Raw genomic sequence first — 21,810 nt, 5'->3', positions numbered from 1 at the left:
ACCCCTCAACCTCCTAAACTCCAATGAATATAATCCCAGGATCCTCAGACATTCATCGTATGTTAGGCCTACCATTCCTGGGATCATCCGTGTGAATCTCCGCTGGACCCGCTCCAGTGCCAGTATGTCCTTCCTGAGGTGTGGGGCCCAAAATTGCTCACAGTATTCTCAATGGGGCCTAACTAATGCTTTTTCAAGCTTCAGAAGTACATCCCTGCTTTTATATTCCAAGCCTCTTGAAATGAATGACAACATTGCATTTGCTTTCTTAATTACGGACTCAACCTGCAAGTTTACCTTTAGAGAATCCTGGACTAGGACTCCCAAGTCCCTTTGCACTTCAGCATTATGAATTTTGTCACCGTTTAGAAAATAGTCCATGCCTCTATTCTTTTTTCCAAAGTGCAAGACCTCGCACTTACCCACGTTGAATTTCATCAGCCATTTCTTGGACCACTCTCCTAAACTGTCTAAATCTTTCTGCAGCCTCCCCACCTCCTCCATACTACCTGCCCCTCCACCTATCTTTGTATCATCGGCAAACTTAGCCAGAATGCCCCCAGTCCCGTCATCTAGATCGTTAATATATAAAGAGAACAGCTGTGGCCCCAACACTGAACCCTGCGGGACACCACTCGTCACCGGTTGCCATTCCGAAAAAGAACCTTTTATCCCAACTCTCTGCCTTCTGCCTGACAGCCAATCGTCAATCCATGTTAGTACCCTGCCTCGAATATCATGGGCCCTTATTTTACTCAGCAGTCTCCCGTGAGGCACCTTATCAAAGGCCTTTTGGAAGTCAAGATAGATAACATCCATTGGCTCTCCTTGGTCTAACCTATTTGTTATCTCTTCAAAGAACTCTAACAGGTTTGTCAGGCACGACCTCCCCTTACTAAATCCATGCTGACTTGTCCTAATCCGACCCTGCACTTCCAAGAATTTAGAAATCTCATCGTTCACAATGGATTCTAGAATCTTGCCAACAACCGAGGTGGCCTATGGCCTATAATTTTCCATCTTTTTTCCTTGTTCCCTTCTTGAACAGGGGGGTTACAACAGTGATTTTCCAATCCTCTGGGACTTTCCCTGACTCCAGTGACTTTTGAAAGATCATAACTAACGCCTCCACTATTTCTTCAGCTATCTCCTTTATAACTCTAGGATGTAGCCCATCTAGGCCCGGAGATTTATCAATTTTTAGACCTCTTAGTTTCTTTGTGATGGCTACCATATTCAACTCTGCCCCCTGACTCTCCTGAATTGTTGGGATATTACTCATGTCTTCTCCTGTGAAGACTGACGCAAAGTACAGTTCCTCAGCTATTTCCTTGTCTCCCATCACCAGATTACCAGTGTCATTTTGGAGCGGCCCAATGTCAACTTTTGCCTCCCATTTGTTTTTAATGTATTTAAAGAAACTTTTACTATCATTCCTAATGTTACTGGCTAGCCTACCTTCATATTTGATCCTCTCTTTCCTTATTTCTCTCTTTGTTATCCTCTGTTTGTTTTTGTAGCCTTCCCAATCTTCTGACTTCCCACTACTCTTTGCCACATTATAGGCTTTCTCTTTTGCTTTGATGCATTCCCTAACTTCCTTTGTCAGCCATGGCTGCCTAATCCCCCCTCTGATAACCTTTCTTTTCTTTGGGATGAACCTCTGTACTGTGTCCTCAATTACTCCCAGAAACTCCTACCCATTGCTGTTCTACTGTCTTTCCCACTGGGCTCTGCTCCCAGTCTATTTTCGTCAGTTCCTCCCTCATGCCCCTGTAGTTACCTTTATTTAACTGTAACACCTTTACATCTGATTCTACCTTCTTTCTTTCAAATTGGAGATTGAATTCTACCATATTATGATCACTGCCTCCTAAGTGCTCCCTTACTTTAAGATCTTTAATCAAGTCTGGCTCATTACATAACACTAAGTCCAGAATGGCCTGTTCCCTCGTGGGCTCCATCACAAGCTGTTCCAAAAAGCCCTCCTGTAAACATTCAATGAATTCCCTTTCCTTGGGTCCACTGGCAGCATTATTTACCCAGTCCACCTGCATATTGAAGTCCCCCATGATCACTGTGACCTTGCCTTTCTGACATGCACTTTCTATTTCGTGGTGCATTTTGTGCCCCCGGTCCTGAACACTGTTAGGAGACTTGTACATAACTCCCTGTGATGAACGGTTACTGCCTTATCATTATGTAAGGTGATGTCCCCTTTAAGACCGGGCTTGGAACCCTGGGGTCTCCGCCTCTGGCTCCGCCCATCTGGGAGCCATACATAAAGGCCTGCCTCATGGTCTGTGTAACAGTCAGCTCTCGTCTCTAGCTGTAGTATAGTTATTAGTCTAATAAAGCCTTCTTTACAGTTTAATCTCCAAGCGTCATTATTGAGGGTACCTCAATTTATTAGACGAAACTAGATTCAGGATGGACGCAGGCCTAAAACCAGAGAAGCTCAACCTGGAAGCACGAACGCCGGAGGCAAAGGAAATTTTTAAATACTGGCTGCGGTGCTTCGAGGCCTACCTGGACTCCGCAGAGACTCCCATCCTAGGGCCACGCAAGCTGCGTCTACTCTATGCCCGGGTGAGTCACAGAATCTCCGCCACGCTCGAAAAGGCGACGACTTATGAGGAAGCGATTGAGTTGCTCCGCAAGCGGTTTGTCAAACCCGTCAATGAGGTGCACGCCCGGCATCTGCTCTCTACCTGCCGGCAGCGCTCGGGGGAATCGCTCGACGAGTTTGTTGAAAAACTCACTGCGCTTGCCAGGGACTGTGACCATCAGGATGTGACAGGGGAAGTCCATATGAACCTGCACATCAGGGATGCTTTCGTGTCTGGCATCCGCTCGACCTACATCCGGCAGTGGCTGCTCGAAAACGGGGCAAAAGACCTCCAGTAGACGCTAATGCTCGCCTCCTCGCTGGAGCTGGCCTGACATAACTTGGGTACAGCCCCCCCCCCGGACTTCCTCAGACTCAACCGTATTACAGGCCTGCGCCACGCGGCGACCCGCTCACCATGGGGGAACACCATGCTACTTCTGCGGGCAGGGCCAGCACCCATGCCCACGCTGCCCAGCCCTCTCCGCGATCTGCAGCGACTGAAGGAAGAAAGGGCACTTTGCGAGGGTCTGCCTGGCCAGACCAAGGGGCCAGAAAAACAAAGAACAGCCGGCCCGAAAATCAGGCTCTCAGGCCCGCAGGCCTCGCAATGCTGCTGCACACCGACCCGACACGCCCCCTTCTGATGCGTCATCAGCCTCGTGCGAATCATGGGAGCAGCCATCTGGTCGACGGCCATCTTCTCGACCCGACACGTGCGACCGACGGCAGCGCCCATTTTACGAGTCCGACTCGGCTGACGACTCCGACTACCCGCGATTGGGTGCGATCACCCTCGATCAAACTCGGCCAAAACACCTGCAGAACTCCATGATGCAGGTCCAGGTCAACGGGCACGACACTGCATGCCTCTTCGACTCCGGGAGCACAGAGAGCTTTATCCACCCTGAAACGGTAAGGCGCTGCTCCCTACGCACCCATCCCGCATCCCAAACCATAGCCCTCGCATCTGGGTCCAACTCGGTACAAATCACGGGGTACTGTATTGCGGATCTCTCGATCCAGGGTGCCAAATACACCCGTTTCAAATTTTATATCCTCCCTCACCTCTGTGCCCTCCTGCTGCTCGGACTGGATTTCCAGTGCAGCCACCGAAGCCTGACACTGAAGTTCGGCGGACCCTTGCCCCCCTCACGGTGTGCTGCCTTGCGACTCGGAAAGTCGCACCCCCCTCGCTATTCGCTAACCTCACTCCTGACTGTAAGCCTGTCGCCACCAGGAGCCGGCGCTACACTGCCCAAGATATGGCTTTTATCAAGTCAGAGGTCCAGCGTTTACTGGGAGAGGGGGTCATCGAGGCTAGCAACAGCCCTTGGAGAGCGCAAGTGGTGGTAGTCCAGTCCGGGGAGAAGTAACGGATGGTCGTGGATTATAGCCAGACCATAAACCGATTCACGCAGCTTGATGCGTACCCCCTTCCTCGCATCGCGGAAATGGTAAATCGGATCGCCCAATACCGAGTCTTTTCCACGGTCGACCTCAAATCTGCCTACCACCAGCTCCCCATCCGACCAAAAGACCGCCCCTATACTGCCTTCGAAGCAGCCGGCCGGCTCTTCCACTTCCTCAGGGTCCCCTTTGGTGTCACAAATGGGGTCTCCGTCTTTCAAAGGGCGATGGACCAAATGGTGGACCAGTACGGTTTGCGGGCTACATACCCGTACTTGGACAATGTCACCATCTGCGGCCATGATCAGCAGGACCATGACGCTAACCTCAAAAAGTTCCTCCAGACTGCTCGAGCCCTTAACCTGACCTATAACGAGGGCAAATGCGTTTTCCACACCACCCGGCTGGCCATCCTCGGCTATGTCGTGGAAGACGGGGTCCTAGGTCCCGACCCCGACCGCATGCGCCCCCTTAAGGAACTCCCTCTCCCCCGCAGCCTCATGGCCCTCAAACGGTGCTTGGGGCTTTTCTCCTATTACGCCCAGTGGGTCCCCAGTATGCGGACAAAGCCCGCCCACTCATAAAGACCACCACTTTTCCCCTCTCGGCTGAGGCTCAATTGGCCTTCAACTGCATCAAGGCTGACATCATCAAGGCCGCCATGCACGCGGTGGACGAAACCATCCCTTTTCAGGTAGAGAGCGATGCATCAGACATCGCCCTGGCTGCTACCCTCAATCAAGGAGGCAGACCAGTAGCGTTCTTCTCCCGAACCCTCACCGCCTCCGAGGTTCGACACTCTGCAGTCGAAAAGGAGGCACAAGCCATTGTGGAGGCTGTGCGGTGCTGGAGACACAACCTCGCCGGTAGGAGGTTTACCCTCGTCACCGACCAACGGTCGGTCGCCTATATGTTCGATAACACGCAACGGGGCAAAATAAAAAACGATAAAATTTTGAGGTGGAGGATCGAACTCTCCACCTACTCGTACGATATCAAGTATCGTCCAGGGGAGCTCAACGAGCCCCCAGATGCCCTGTCCCGCAGCACATGCGCCAACGCGCAGGAGGACCGCCTGCAAGCCATCCACAATGACCTCTGCCTCCCGGGGGTTACCCGGCTCGTCCATTTCATCAAGTCCCGCAACCTACCTTACTCAACCAAGGAGGTCAAGGCCATGGTCAGGACCTGCCAAGTCTGTGCGGAGTGCAAACCGCACTTCTATCGGCTAGACAAGGTTCGGCTCGTGAAGGCCTCGGGCCCCTTTGAGCGACTGAGCGTGGACTTCAAGGGGCCCCTCCCATCCACCAACCGTTATGCCTATTTCCTCACCGTGATCGATGAGTTCTCCCGTTTCCCATTCGCCATTCCCTGCACCGACATGACCTCAGCTACTGTGATTAAGGCACTGCACAGCATCTTCACCCTGTTCGGTTTCCCTGCTTATATCCACAGCGACCGGGGTACATCGTTCATTAGCGATGAACTGCGTCAGTATCTGCTCAGCAAAGGCATCGCCTCGAGCTGAACGACCAGTTATAACCCACGGGGAAACGGGCAGGTGGAGAGGGAGAACGCGACCGTGTGGAAGGCTGTCCTTCTGGCCCTGCGGTCGAGAAATCTCCCAACCACCCGCTGGCAGGAGGTCCTACCTGATGCCCTACACTCCATTAGGTCACTCCACTGCACGGCCATGAATGAGACCCCTCACGACCGATTGTTTCTCTTCCCCAGGAAGTCTACCTCCGGGGTCTCGCTTCCACCTTGGCTGATGGCTCCGGGACCTGTTCTTCTCTGGAGGCACGCGAGGAGCCATAAAACGGACCCCCAATTTGAAAAGGTCCGACTGCTCCACGCCAACCCCAGTTACGCCTACGTGGAGTACTCCGACGGCAGGCAAGATACGGTTATCCTCCGGGATCTGGCACCCGCTGGATCCTCCACCACAGACGCCCCTTCCCGCGCCGCGCCCCTGCAGGACCTGTCGCCCCCTACAACACACCCCCTTCCGGCCCTACCCCCCTTTACACACCCCGCCGGCGCCGGCTCCGCTACCCCCGGCCCTGCCTAGTTCCTCTGCCCCGACCCGGACCGAAGCTCCAACCGCTGTGCTCCCGGATGTGCCTTCAACCGGGACGTCCGTGCCCGCCGCACCACCGCCCGAATTGAGGAGGTCGAGGAGGACGATCCGGCCACCGAGAGGGATGGACCTATGATGGCACTTCACCCCCGCCGGACTCCTTTTTAAACAGGGGGTGAATGTGATGAACGGTTACTGCCTTATCATCATGTAAGGTGATGTCCCCTTTAAGGTCGGGCTTGGAACCCTGGGGACTCCGCCTCTGGCTCCGCCCATCTGGGAGCCATACATAAAGGCCTGCCTCATGGTCTGTGTAACAGTCAGCTCTCGTCTCTAGCTGTAGTATAGTTATTAGTCTAATAAAGCCTTCTTTACAGTTTAATCTCTAAGCGTCATTATTGAGGGTACCTCACTCCCATTATGGTTTTTTTGCCTTTGTAGTTCCTCAACTCTACCCACACAGACTCCACATCATCTGACCCTATGTCGTTTAGTGCTATTGATTTAATTTCATTCCTAATTAACAAGGCAACCCCGCCCCCTCTGCCCACCTCTCTGTCTTTTCGATAGGTTGTGAATCCCTGAATGTTTAAATGCCAGTCCTGAACCCCCTGCAACTCTCTGTGATGCCTACCACATCATACCTGCCAGTCACAATCTGGGCCACAAGCTCATCTACCTTGTTCCGTACACTGCACGCATTTAAATATAGCACCTTTAATTCTCTATTGACCGTCCCTTTTTGTCTTCTTAGTGTGGTGGACCTTGGTTTACTGAGCCTTTCCATACACTGTGTCATATTTTGTGGGATGGAGACTATCGTAACCTCTCCTGAATTTTGTCTTTTCGTGCTTTTTTGTATTCCTAAGCAGCTACGCTTCCCACGGACTACTTCACCTCTTGGTTCCCTGACTTTCCCTTCCCCCCCAATCTTTAGTTTAAAGTCCTATTGACCACCCTATTTACTCTTTTCGCCAGAACACTGGTCCCAGCTCGGTTCAGGTGGAGACCATCCCAACGGTATAGGTCCCCCCTGTCCCAAAACTGATGCCAGTGTCCCATGAAAAGGAACCCCTCTTTCCCACACCACTCTTTTAGCCACGTGTTAACTTCCCTTATTCTTGCCCCCCTATGCCAATTTGCACGTGGCTCGGGCAGTAATCCGGAGATTATGACCCTTGAGGACCTGTTTTTTTTATTTGAATCCTAGCTCTTTACAATCTCTAAACAGGTCCTCTTTTCTAGACTTGCCTATGTTGTTGGTACCGACATGGACCACAACAACTGGATCCTCCCCCTCTCTCTCCAGTATCCTTTCAAGCCGGTCAGAGATGTCCCGCACCCTAGCACCGAGCAGGCAACATAACTGCCTCTCTTTATCCTGCTCACGAAGGATACTATCTATCCCCCTGATAATAGAATCCCCTACAACTACAACTTGCCTCTTTACTCCCTCCCCTTGAATGGCCTGCTGAACCATGGTGCCTTGGTCAGCTGACTCATCCTTCCTGCAGCCCTGTTCGCCATCCACACAGGGAGCAAGTGCCTCATACCTGTTGGACAGGGTCAAGGGCTGAGGCTCCTGTGTTCCTGACTGCTGGTTCCCTTTACCTGCCTGACTTGCAGTCACACCCTGCTGTCCCTGGCCACTGGCAGGATTTAAAATACTTACTCTGACAGGTGTGACTGCCTCCTGAAACACAGTGTCCAGGTAAGTCTCCCCCTCCCGGATGTGCCTCAGTGTTTGAAGTTCAGACTCCCGCTCATCAACTCTGAGCCGGAGCTCTTCGAGCAGCCAACACTTACTGTAGATGTGGTCGCTGCAGCTCGCAATGGGATCTGCCAGCTCCCACATCATGCAGCTCAAGCACATCACCTGACCAGCCATCACTAATTAATTAATTATTTTAATTTAAGTTTACGAGTTTAGCTGCGCTTTTAAAAAAATTTGGGGCAGATTTGCTATTAACCAATCAGATCACAGCTTCCCTCTGACATCACTTTTGGAAAAAAACAACAACTGGAAAACAGGAAGTTACCGTTAGGTTTTTATACTCACAGAGACTGCTCCTCCTACTCCGAACGGCTCCCAAAATTAGGCCCGAAGAAAGAGAGAGAACAAAATAGTCGGGAAAAAGCACCTTCTCCCACTCTTCACCGAATTACCTCACTGCACCAAATTACCAAATTCTCACTCTGTCTGTGTCTCACTCACTCAGGCTGTGTCCCTTTGACCTGCGCAACGCTTACTAAGTGCGCTTTCTGTATGTCTTTTATCCAGACTTTGGGATGACTCACACTAAAACTTCAAAGAGAAGAATACAATGTGTACCTTTGTGCCCCTTAACAGGCCTCAGGTGACTGCCAGATAACTGCCTCTCAGCAATTAGGGTGGGGGCAGCTTCAGCCAATCAGACACTAATCTACACTGCACTTTTAACTGAAAAACAGCACAATTAGATTAACCACTTACCTTTCCTGGTTACCTCACTGCACCAAATTACCAAATTCTCACTCTGTCTATAAATCTCTATATGTAAATGATTTTGAGAGGGCAGCACGGTGGTGCAGTGGTAGCACTGCAGTCTCACGGCGCCGAGGTCCCAGGTTCGATCCTGGCTCTGGGTCACTGTCCGTGTGGAGTTTGCACATTCTCCCCGTGTTTGTGTGGGTTTCGCCCCCACAACCCAAAGATGTGCAAGGTAGGTGGATTGAACATGCTAAAATTGCCCCTTGATTGGAAAAAATGAATTGGGTACTCTAAATTTGGTCTGATTAGTAAGTTTGCAGATGACACAAAGGTTGGTGGAATTGTGGATAGCGATGAGGACTGTCAGAGGATACAGCAGGATTTAGATCGTGTGGAGACTTGGGCGGGGAGATGTCAGATGGAGTTTAATCCGGACAAATGTGAGGTAATGCATTTTGGAAGGTCTATTGCAGGTAGGGATTATACAGTGAATGGTAGAACCCTCAAGAGTATTGAAAGTCAGAGAGATCTAGGTGTACAGGTCCACAGGTCACAGAAAGGTGGAGAAGGTAGTCAAGAAGGCATACAATATGCTTGCCTCTATTGGCCGGGTCATTGAGTATAAGAATTGGCAAGTCATGTTGCAGCTGTATAGAACCTTAGTTAGGCCACACTTGGAGTATTGTGTTCAATTCTTGTCGCCATACTACCAGAAGGATGAGGAGGCTTTAGAGAGGGTGCAGCAGAGATTTACCAGGATGTTGCCTGGTATGGAGGGCATTAGCTATGAGGAGCGGTTGTATAAACTCGGTTTCTTCTCACTGGAACAACGGAGGTTGAGGGGCGACCTGATAGAGGCCTACAAAATTATGAAGGGCAGAGACAGAGTGGATAGTCAGAGGCTTTTCCCGGGGTAGAGGGGTCAATTACTAGGGGGCATAGGTTTAAGGTGCGAGGGGCAAGGTTTAGAGGAGATGTACGAGGCAAGTTTTTTACACAGAGGGTAGTGGGTGCCTGGAACTCGCTACCGGAGGAGGTGGTGGAAGCAGGGGCGATAGTGACATTTAAGGGGCATCTTGACAAATACATGAATAGGATGGGAATAGAGGGATATGGACCCAGGAAGTGTAGAAGATTTTAGTTGAGACGGGCAGCATGGTCGTCACAGGCTTGGAGGGCCGAAGGGCCTGTTACTATGCTGTACTTTTCTTTGTTCTTTGTATAGGGTATACAGGTCCACAGACCTTTGAAATTGGCAGCACAAGTGAACAAGGTAGTCAAGAAAGCATATGGAATGCTTGCCTTCATTGGACGGGGCATCAAGTATAAAAACTGGCAAATCAAGCTACAGTTGTATGGAACCTTGGTAAGGCCACACTTGGAATATTGCGCACAATTCTGGTCATGACACTACCAGAAGGATGTGAAGGCTTTGGAGAGGGTGCAAAGGCGGTTTACCAGCATGTTGCCTGGTCTGGAGGATGTTAGCTATGTGGAGAGACTGAATAGACTCGGACCTTTTTCATTAGAACAACGGATGTTGAGGAGCGACCTGATAGAGGTCTACAAGATTATGAGAGGCATGGATAGAGTGGATGGGCAGACACTCTTTCCCAGTGTGGAGGGGTCAGTCACTTGAGGGCATAGGTTTAAGGTCATAGAAATGTGCAAGGCAGGTTTTTTACGCAGAGGGTGGTGACTGCCTGGAATGCACTGCCATGGGAAGTTGTGGAAACAGATACATTAACGTTCAAAAGGCATCTCTACTAATACATGAATAGGATGGGTATAGAGGGATACAGCAACAGTAAGTGCTGAGGGTTTTGGCCAAGTGTGGTATCATGACTGGTACAGGCTTGGAGGGCCGAAGGGCTTGTTCCTGTGCTGTATTCTTTGTTCTTTGAAATCCATGGAGACATGGGCAGAATGTGCCAACTTCACACAGACAGCCACCTGAGAACGAAATTGAACCCAGGTTCTTGCCGTTGTGAGGTAGCAGTGCAAACCACTGTGCCACTAAATAGAAAATCCACCACACTGTAGGATAGATTCAATCTACCTGTAGCATTAGACATTTCTCACATGGTCCTAGATGAGAAGGCAGCTGAAATTTTTAAATTTTATTTTTGAGTACACTGCGGCTCTTTGCTCCGTGACCCTTCAGACACCCGCCCGCAATCCACCCACTGGTCGCGACCCACACTTTTAAAAGCCCTGTTCCACATGAACTAGGGAAGTAGACACATCGGAACAACACCACCTGGAAGTCACCCTCTATAGAATCCCTTCAGTGCAGAAGGAGGCCATTTGGCCCATCGAGTTTGTACCAACCCTCCGAAAGAGAACCTTGCCTGAACCCTCTCCCCACCTTATCCCTGTAACCCCACCTAACCTGCACAGCTTTGGACACTAAGGGGCAACTTTGTGTGGCCGGTCCACCTAACCTGCACATATTTGAACTGTGGGGGGAAACCAGAGCACCCAGAAGAAACCCAGGCCGACAGTTGCTTACCTTCCTGACTTGGAAATATATCATCGTTCCTGGACTGTTGCTGGGTCAAAGTCCTGGAATTCCCTGCCTAACATCACTGTGGATGATTCTATACCTCAGGGATTACAGCAGTACAAGAAAGCAGCTCACCATCACATTTTCAACCAAAGAAGGACAATAGGTGGGGCCAGATCCCACAAAAAAAAGTAAACACTTAGTTTCTATGTGTTTGCCAAGTATGATAAATGAAGTGTCATGGCTGCAGAACCTAATCTTAAAGTTTAAAACTTCACTAGCAAGGCCTGGAGATATGGATTTACCGTGATCTCTTATCATTCCACTTGTAGAATCCATCAATAGTTCCAGAAACTTTGGTTCACTTTTAAGTTTGATGCAATAAGTAAGTAACACTGTGAAAGGAATGAGAACCTGCTGGGCTTCAGTTGTATAACCCAGTGGATGATACATGTAGCAGGGGATTACTTGCTGATTATCTCCCTTGCTATGTAACTTTGAACTAGCTGTATGATAAAACATGTTTGAAATATTTTGAAGTTTAAAGAAGACATTGGAACATTGCATATTCGTGAATAAGATGTGAATATTTTCTGGATAATATATGAGTATTTCTGAATAGTAACAATAATGTCAAGATAAATCAGATCACTGGAACTATACATTTAAATGGATTTAAAATGCTAATTAGAAATTAAGCAATACCTTTGACAGAAAACTAAATACAGGGATGTAATAAAATGCTTAATCCTGGAATGCTGTTATAATCTTCATATTGTTCTAAATGATAAATAATTGGTTTCTCTAGCTCCTCTGAATGTTAGAAGAAAGGATCTACTTGCGAGAGTGTGCAGTGATGCTGGAGGTGGCCTGGCACCCAATATTAAATGGTTGCCCTCGAAGATTAAAAAGACAGAAAGAAAACAGGCAAAAAAACAAAATCTAATCAGGACAGTTAGCAGCAACTATAAGCTACCACAACACAACAACAACTTGATGAATGTTTCCTGCCTGACAAATCATCCAACCTTTTCTGCACCAGTGGAACTGTTTGTAAGATGTGAGTACAGTTTTAGAATCTGTTATTTTATATTATTTCATGGAGTGGGAATGATTTCGCCAGCAGTTTGGCTGAGAAATGTGTGAACATAGCACCATTATCATGAGTTATACTCAGAATTATGGGGGCGATTCTCAGGGGCTGTTAGACCCAGGTGGGATTCCCGATGGCCTGTTAAATCAGGCATCAGGGCCAAATCGGGATTCTCGCCGGACCTCAAACCCATTGGAGTCTCGCCCAGGGGAACGTGTCTTCCGGCCCGTTCCCCTGGGAGAGATGAGGTACCCTCCCAAAGAGACCGAGAACCTGATCTAAACAACTTACCATTCATTGGCAGGATTGTAATTGGCAGGATTGAAGCAGAATGCTCTAGCCTCCCGAAATGCCATCGCCCTCCCAGCTGGAAGTCACCTGGGTGCAAATCATTACTGGTCCCTAAAAGCGGGGACTAGAGGTGCCATGAACACCAAGGGGGAGAAATGGGGTGAGTACCCTCTCTATACTTACCTCCAGGGAGTCGAGAGGGGTCCTTCATGGGAGGTGAAGGTCGAGGGGACTTGGGCTGGGCTGGAAGGGCTCAGGTCAGGGGTTTTTCCTGGGATAGGGGTCGTGTAGCAGATCTTCCCTCTGTAACTTTGAAAATCAGTCAGTTTCACTGTCCATTACCTTTTACAAGCCTCTTGATTGACAGGCCCAGGCTACTTCATTGGCGAGATTAGCTTTGTTTGTTTTCATAGCTCTTCATGGCCCATTAACTCTGAAGTGCTTCCTGATTTGATCTGGTGTTGATTCTCACCGCAGATTTTTAAGAGAGCTGAATAAGAACAAAGACGCATTGCCCTCCCTGCTCCCCACAGCATCAACACTCAGGTCTCTCATTTCTGCCAGTCTTCCTTCGTGATGAGGAGGCCATGAGCTGACAAAGTGTAATCAGGCTAGCCACATTTTAGTTGTCGAAAAACACCAGGACACCTGACCTTGGAGGTGGCTGCAAAAGATTATGAGGCTATCCAGCATTTATGAACCCCATGACAAGCCTGTTCATTGGCAGGATAATTTCAGCTCTCTGTCAGACAGGAGTCAGATATATCGCTGAGGTTGAGAGGAGCACCACTCAGTCCTCAATGTAAGTCATCATCGTTCTCCTGCAGAGTCCAGCCAATGGTTTTAGTGCCATTATCATGAACTTGGTCATCATCACGAGTTCCCACCCCTGACACCACAATACTGATGTGATGTCACACCCCACAATGGGAAAGCTCTTTGCTCCTCAGTCCTGTTCATCCTCAAACCAAGAGGCTATGAGGACATCCCGAGCTCTTCGGTCCATCTGGGCCCTGGGCATAGCCTGAGGTTCTTCCTCCTCCTCTGCAGGTGGTCCCTTGTTGCCTGCCTCAAACTCCTCCTCATCTTTTTTTTTCAATTTTTAAAAACATTTAGAGTACCCAATTCTTTTATCTTTCCAATTAATGGGCAATTCAGCATGGCCAATCCACCGACCCTGCATATCTTTGGGTTGTGGGGGTGAGACCCACGCAGACACGGGGAAAATGTGCAAACTTCACATGGACCACTGCGCCATACCTCCTCCTCATCTGAGGAGATGTGGCCTTCTCCCATCTTTTTTTAAATAGTTCATGGGTGGGCGTCGCAGGCTGCATCAGCATTTATTGCCCATCCCTAATTGCCCTTGAGGGGGCAGTTAACAGTCAACCACATTGTGCGTCTGGAGTCACATGTAGACCACACCAGGTAAAGACGGCAGATTTTGTTCCCTAAAGGCCATGAGTGAACCAGATGGGATTTTACGACAATCGACAATGGTTTCATGGTCTTCATTGGACTTTTAATTCCAGATTGTTATTGAATTCAAACTTTACCATCTGCAGTGGCGGGATTTCAACTTGGATCGCCAGAGCATTACACTAGGTCTCTGATTTACAAGTCCAGTGGAAATACCACTATGCTACCATCTTCCTCCTGTTCCACCTAGACTCCCCTCTGCAGTGCCAAGTTGTTGAACACAGCAGGCCTCACCAACAGCTAACGTGGGCTCAAAATTACCGCCACGGGAGCATCGAAAATAGGAGCAGGAGTAGGCCATTTGGCCCTTTTATCTTATTCCATCATTCATTATGACCATGACTGATCTTCCACCTGAGTAACCAGTTTCCACTTTCTCACCATATCCTTTGATCCCTTTAGCCCCAAGATCTACATCCAACTCCTTCCTGAAAAAATATGATGTTTTAGCCTCAACTGCTTTCAATGGAAGCAGTTTGTGAAGGCTCATCACTCTCTGGGTGAAGAAATCTTTCCTCATTTCAGCCCCAAATGGTTTACTTCGTATCCTCAATTGTGACCCTGGATCTAGAATCCCCCACCATCAGGATCATCCTTCCTGCACTGAGTTTTGAAAAACTTGAGGAAAGACAAGTCCCCCGGGCCTGACGTGATATATCCAAGGATTCTATGGGAAGCAAGAGATGAAATTGCACAGCCGTTGGCAATGATCTTTTCGTCCTCACTGCCAACAGGGGTGGTACCAGGGGATTGGAGAGTGGCGAATGTCGGGCCCCTGTTCAAAAAAGGGAATAGGGATAACCCTGGGAATTACAGGCCAGTTAGTCTTACTTTGGTGGTAGGCAAAGTCATGGAAAGGGTACTGAAGGATAGGATTTCTGAGCATCTGGAAAGACACTGCTTGATTAGGGATAGTCAGCACGGATTTGTGAGGGGTAGGTCTTGCCTTACAAATCTTATTGAATTCTTTGAGGAGGTGACCAAGCATGTGGATGAAGGTAAAGCAGTGGATGTAGTATACATGGATTTTAGTAAGGCATTTGATAAGGTTCCCCATGGTAGGCTTCTGCAGAAAGTAAGGAGGCATGGGATAGTGGGAAATTTGGCCAGTTGGATAACAAACTGGCTAACTGATAGAAGTCAGAGAGTGGTGGTGGACGGCAAATATTCAGCCTGGATCCCAGTCACCAGTGGCGTACCGCAGGGATCAGTTCTGGGTCCTCTGCTGTTTGTGATTTTCATTAATGACTTGGATGAAGGAGTTGAAGTGTGGGCCAGTAAATTTGCAGACGATACGAAGATTGGTGGACTTGTGGATAGTGAGGAGGGCGGTTATCCGCTGCAAAGAGACATAGATAGGATGCAGAACTGGGCTGAGAAGTGGCAGATGGAGTTTAACCCTGAAAAGTGTGAGGTTGTCCATTTTGGAAGAACAAATATGATTGCGGAATACAGGGTTAACAGTAGAGTTCTTGGCAATGTGGAGGAGCAGAGAGATCTTGGGGTCTATGTTCATACATCTTTGAAAGTTACCACTCAAGTGGATAGAGCTGTGAAGAAGGCCAAGGTGTGCTAGCGTTCATTCACAGAGGGATTGAATTTAAGAGCCGTGAGGTGATGATGCAGCTGTACTAAACTTTGGTAAGGCCACATTTGGAGTACTCTGTACAGTTCTGGTCGCCTCATTTTAGGAAGGATGTGGAAGCTTTGGAAAAGGTGCAAAGGAGATTTACCAGGATGTTGCCTGGAATGGAGAGTAGGTCTTACGAGGAAAGGTTCAGGGTGCTAGGCCTTTTCTCATTAGAACGGAGAAGGATGAGGGGCGACTTGATAGAGGTTTATAAGATGATCGGGGAATAGATAGAGTAGACAGTCAGAGACTTTTTCCCCAGGTGGAACAAACCATTACAAGGGGACATCAATTTAAGGTGAATGGTGGAAGATATCAGGGCGATGTCAGAGGTAGGTTCTTTACCCAGAGAGTAGTGGGGGCATGGAATGCACTGCCTGTGGAAGTGGATGAGTTGGAAACATTAGGGACCTTCAAGCAGCCAATGGATAGGTACATGGATTACTGTAGAATGATGGGGTGTAGATTAATTTGTTCTTAATTTAGGACAAAGCTTCGGCACAACATCGTGGGCCGAAGGGCCGGTTCTGTGCTGTATTTTTCTATGTTCTATGTTCTAAACATGATATTGGCAACTTGGTAATGCCATCTAAAACAATTCTCATTAAGGAATGATGAGAATTCTGGACCTGACTTTGCCTACCACCGAAGTCTTACTTCGGTGGTGGCAAAGTCATGGAAAGGGTACTGAAGGATAGGATTTCTGAGCATCTGGAAAGACACTGCTTGATTAGGGATAGTCAGCACGGATTTGTGAAGGGTAGGTCTTGCCTTACAAGTCTTATTGAATTCTTTGAGGAGGTGACCAAGCATGTGGATGAAGGTAAAGCAGTGGATGTAGTGTACATGGATTTTAGTAAGGCATTTGTTAAGGTTCCCCATGGTAGGCGTCTGCAGAAAGTAAGGAGGCATGGGATAGTGGGAAATTTGGCCAGTTGGATAACAAACTGGCTAACCGATAGAAGTCAGAGAGTGGTGGTGGATGGCAAATATTCAGCCTGGATCCCAGTTACCAGTGGCATACCGCAGGGATCAGTTCTGGGTCCTCTGCTGTTTGTGATTTTCATTAATGACTTGGATGAGGGAGTTGAAGGGTGGGTCAGTATATTTGCAGACCATACGAAGATTGGTGGAGTTGTGGATAGTGAGGAGGGCTGTTGTCGGCTGCAAAGAGACATAGATAGGATGCAGAACTGGGCTGAGAAGTGGCAGATGGAGGTTAACCCTGAAAAGTGTGAGGTTGTCCATTTTGGAAGGACAAATATGATTGTGGAATACAGGGTTAACAGCAGAGTTCTTGGCAATGTGGAGGAGCAGAGAGATCTTGGGGCCTATGTTCATACATCTTTGAAAGTTGCCACTCAAGTGGATAGAGCTGTGAAGAAGGTCTATGGTGTGCTAGCGTTCATTAACAGAGGGATTGAATTTAAGAGCCGTGAGGTGATGATGCAGCTGTACAAAACTTTGGTAAGGCAACATTTGGAGTACTCTGTACAGTTCTGGTCGCCTCATTTTAGGAAGGATGTGGAAGCTTTGGAAAAGATGCAAAGGAGATTTACCAGGATGTTGCCTGGAATGGAGAGTAGGTCTTACGAGGAAAGGTTGAGGGTGCTCGGCCTTTTCTCATTAGAACGGAGAAGGATGAGGGGTGACTTGATAGAGGTTTATAAGATGATCAGGGGAATAGATAGAGTAGACAGTCAGAGACTTTTTCCTCGGGTGGAACAAACCATTACAAGGGGACATAAATTTAAGGTGAATGGTGGAAGATATAGGGGGGATGTCAGAGGTAGGTTCTTTACCCAGAGAGTAGTGGGGGCATGGAATGCACTGCCTGTGGATGTAGTTGAGTCGGAAACATTAGGGACCTTCAAGCAGCTATTGGATAGGTACATGGATTACGGTAAGATGATATAGTGTAGATTTATTTGTTCTTAAGGGCAGCACGGTAGCATTGTGGATAGCTCAATTGCTTCACAGCTCCAGGGTCCCCGGTTCGATTCCGGCTTGGGTCACTGTCTGTGCGGAGTCTGCACATCCTCCCTGTGTCTGCGTGGGTCCTCCGGGTGCTCCGGTTTCCTCCCACGGTCCAAAGATGTGCAGGTTAAGTGGATTGGCCATGATAAATTGCCCTTAGTGTCCAAAATTGCCCTTAGTGTTGGGTGGAGGTGTTGACTTTGGGTAGGGTGCTTTTTCCAAGAGCTGGTGCAGACTCAATGGGCCGAATGGCCTCCTTCTGCACTGTAAATTCAATGATAATCTATGATTAATCTAGGACAAAGGTTCGGCACAACATCGTGGGCTGAAGGGCCTGTTCTGTGCTGTATTTTTCTATGTTCTATGTTCTATGTTCTATGTCTTCAGCCACGTATTCCTGCAGTCTGTTCTGACTAGCCAGTGGCACTGGCAGTGATCCTGAGATGACTACCTTTGATTGAACATGCCACAACCACAGGCTGTGCATTTCAGACTCAAACCACTCATTGTGTGAAAAAATCTTTCCTCACATCTGCTTCTTTTGCAAATCACCTTAAATCTGTGCCCTCTCATTCTTGATCCTATTATGAGCAGGAACAATATCTCCCTATCTGCTCTGTCCAGCCCTGGATTTAGAATCATAGATGATGTGTTGAGTATTCTGGATCACATACAGGTCACCAACACTTGAAGTAGTGCAACACTATTTTATTAAAAGGTTAACTATTTAAACATACTTGAAATGTGGGTAAATTCAATACCAGCTTTAACTAAAGACCTTTGCCTTGTCCTAACCAGTTGATGCACTCAGCACATGGTGAATGTCTGTGTTGCAGGCTGTGAGCTCTGTGCTCCTAGCCAGCTGCTACTCGAATGAGCGGGAACTCTGATGTCCCCTGTCTTTATAGTGCATGTGCTCTCACTGGTGATTGGCTGCGGTGTTGTGTATGTTGATTGGTCCCACTGTGTGTCCATCAGTGTGTGTCTGCACCATGATATACAGGTGTATATTATGACATCCCCCTTTTATATTAAAAAATGTGCCTGCGTGACAATAAATAGTGTATGGTGAATGTTCCTGACAATGTGTGTGTGAAATATTTACAGGACTATGTACATAAAACTAAGCTATTTACATGGGAAGGTGCCTGGTGCGGAAAAAAACAGTGTGTCACCCAAATAACGAGATGAACACTATATACAAACCACTTGAATGATTAAACGGAAGAACAGAACAGACCAGAGAGTCCATTAGTGCAAAGTTCACAAATTAAGTCTCTGAGGTGGGCGACGAATTCTGGTTGACCGCCTCAAGGGTGGGTCAGGAGCCACCTGCTGAGGAGCGGGCTGGACTGCGTCAGAGTGAGGAGGATGCAGAGTAACCGGAATCTCTGCATAGTCCAGGTCAGGGACAACAGGAGGGCGTGGCACTGGCGGAGGATCACGTAGCGAGCGCGAAACGAAGGGCACCACCGGTTACGGCGCAGAATGGAACCATCCGGTCGACGAACCAGGAACGAGCAGGGTGCCACCTGCCGAAAAACCACAGCAGTTGCAGACCAGCCACCATCCGGAAGATGGATGCGGACGTTGTCATCTGGAGCCAGAGCAGGGAGATCAGCTGCACGGGAGTCATGAGCCGCCTTGTGCTGTGCACGAGACAGTTGCATTCATTGAAGGACCAGAGCGTGGTCGAGGTCTGGGACGTGAATGGATGGCACCGTCGTCCTCAGGGTGCGACCCATGAGCAACTGGGCTGGCGACAGGCCAGTGGACAGTGGGGCCGAGCGATTGGCCAGTATCGAGGTAAGCGAGGTAGAAGTCGGATCCCGCATCGGCAGCCTTGCAGAGGAGCCGTTTGACTATGTGGACGCCCTTCTCAGCTTTGCCATTGGATTGGGGGTACAGGGGACTGGATGTCACATGCACAAAGTTGTACCTCCTGGCAAAGTTGGACCATTCCTGGCTTGCGAAGCAGGGGCCATTGTCCGACATCACAGTGAGTGGGATGCCGTGACGAGCAAAGGTGTCCTTACAGGCACGGATGACTGCAGACGATGTGATGTTGTGCAAACGTACCACCTCCGGGTAGTTTGAAAAATAGTCTACAATCAGAACATAGTCCCTGCCCAGCGCGTGGAACAGGTCGATGCCGACCTTGGACCAAGGGGACGTGACCAACTCATGGGGCTGTAGGGTTTCACGTGGTTGGGCCGGCTGGAACCGCTGAAAGGTGAGGCAGCTGAGCACTGTGTTGGCGATGTCGTCATTGATGCCGGGCCAGTACACTGCCTCTTGGGCCCATCGGTGGCACCTCTCCACGCCAAGATGGCCCTCGTGTAGCTGTTCCAAGACGAGCTGGCGCATGCTGTGCGGGATAACAATGCGGTCCAGCATTGGAGGACACCATCGACTACCGCCAGATCGTCTCTGATGTTGTAGAACTGCGGGCATTGGCCCTTGAGCCACCTGTCTGTTAGGTGGTGCATGACACGCTGTAGCAGGGGGTCAGCCGCAGTCTCGCGGCGAATTTGGACGAGGCGTTCATCCGTGGCCGGTAGATTGGAGGCAACGAAGGCCACATGGGCGTCAACCCAGCAGACGAATCCCGCTGGGTCACACGGGGTGTTGACTGCCCTGGACAGAGCGTCGGCTATGATCAGGTCTTTGCCCGGGGTGTATACGAGCTGAAAGTCGTATCGCCGGAGTTTGAGCAGAATGCGCTGGAGGCGAGGCGTCATGTCGTTCAAGTCTTTTTGTATTATATTGACCAGCGGGCGATGGTCGGTCTTGGCGGTGAATTGGGGAAGGCCGTACACATAATCATTAAATTGGACGAAACAGGTCAACAGGCCCAGGTACTCCTTTTCTATCTGCGCATAGCGCTGTTCCGTGGGGGTCATGGCGCGTGACGCATATGCAACGGGGGCCCATGATGAGGCCTCATCGCGTTGCAGGAGCACTACCCCAATGCCAGATTGGCTGGCACCGGTCAAAATTTTTTGCTGGATCAAAAAAGGCCAATACCGGGGCCGTGGTAAGTTTGGTTTTAAGTTCTGTCTATTCGCTCTCGTGGGCAGGAAGCCATTGGAAGTCTATCGTCTTCCTGACCAGGTTCCTGAGAGCTGTGGTATGAGAGGCGAGGTTAGGGATGAACTTCCCTTGGAAGTTGACCATGCCCAGAAATCGGAGGACCGCCTTCTTGCCCTCTGGCTTTTTCATGGCTGTGATGGCAGCCACCTTGTCCGCATCCGGCCGCACGCCCAACTGGGAGATGTGGTCCCCTAGGAACTTGAGTTCCGTCTGGCCGAAGGAGCATTTGGCTCTGTTGAGGCGTAGGCCCTGCTCCCGTATGCGTTTGAACACGCGCTGGAGGCGACTGATATGCTCCTGCATATGGACCAAATGATTATGTCGTCAACATAGACGCGAACACCTTCAATGCCTCCCATCATTTGTTCCATGATCCTGTGGAATACATCTGGCACCGATATGAACCCAAACGGCATCCTGCTGTAACGATATCTGCCAAAAGAGGTGTTAAAGGAGTTTCCTGCTGGACCTGTCTAGTTGAATTTGCCAGAATCCTTTTGAGGCGTCAAGTTTGGTGAAAAGCTTGGCCCGAGCCATCTCGCATGTGATCTCTTCACGCTTGGGGATTGGGTAATGCTCCCTCAATATGTTGCGATTCAGATCCTTTGGATCAATGCAGATTCTGGGCTCGCCGGAAGGCTTCTTTACGCAGACCATGGAACTGACCCAGTCGGTTGGTTCCATAACTCTGGAGATCACTCCTTGGTCTTGGAGGTCCTGCAGCTGCTTCTTGAGGCGGTCCTTGAAGGGGGGCTGGGACTCTGCGAGGTGCATGCACCACAGGCGTGGCGGTCTGTTTGAGTATGATCTTGTAAGTATATGGGAGCGTGCCCATGCCTTCGAAGAAGTCGCGGTGCTGGTCGATGATGGTGTTGATTTGTGCCCTGAAGTCAGCATCCTGGAAGGCAGATGTGTCATCAGGAGAGAGAGAGTGAACTCTTTGAACGAAGTTCAGCAATTTGCACGCCTGTGCGCCAAGCAGAGAGTCCTTCGAGGAGCCCACGATCTCGAAAGGAAGGATGGCTTTTCGTGACTTGTGTGTCACTTTGAGTTGGCATGAGCCAGTAGCAGGAATGATGTTGCCATTGTAGTCCAAAAGCTGGCAGGCCGATGGCAGGATGGCTGGTTTGACACGAAAGCTTTGGAAAGCAGACCACGCCATGAGGTTGGCGG

The 21,810-nt window shown here is 49.3% G+C and overlaps 1 protein-coding gene across 1 annotated transcript in view; it reads left to right on the top strand.

The window, feature by feature from the left end:
* The window catches only part of LOC140391604 (uncharacterized), a 114,241-nt gene that overhangs the window by 46,503 nt on the left and 45,928 nt on the right, over positions 1-21,810 (top strand). Inside the window, exon 3 of the mRNA XM_072476262.1 lies at positions 11,883-12,134. Coding sequence (XP_072332363.1) covers positions 11,883-12,134 — 252 coding nt within the window. The remainder of the gene's footprint in view (positions 1-11,882; positions 12,135-21,810) is intronic.

Source organism: Scyliorhinus torazame, chromosome 15 (genome assembly GCF_047496885.1).
Source record: "Scyliorhinus torazame isolate Kashiwa2021f chromosome 15, sScyTor2.1, whole genome shotgun sequence".
NCBI lineage: Eukaryota > Metazoa > Chordata > Chondrichthyes > Carcharhiniformes > Scyliorhinidae > Scyliorhinus > Scyliorhinus torazame.
The sequence above is the reverse complement of the archived record's forward strand: the minus strand, read 5'-3'. Positions and strand labels throughout refer to the sequence as shown.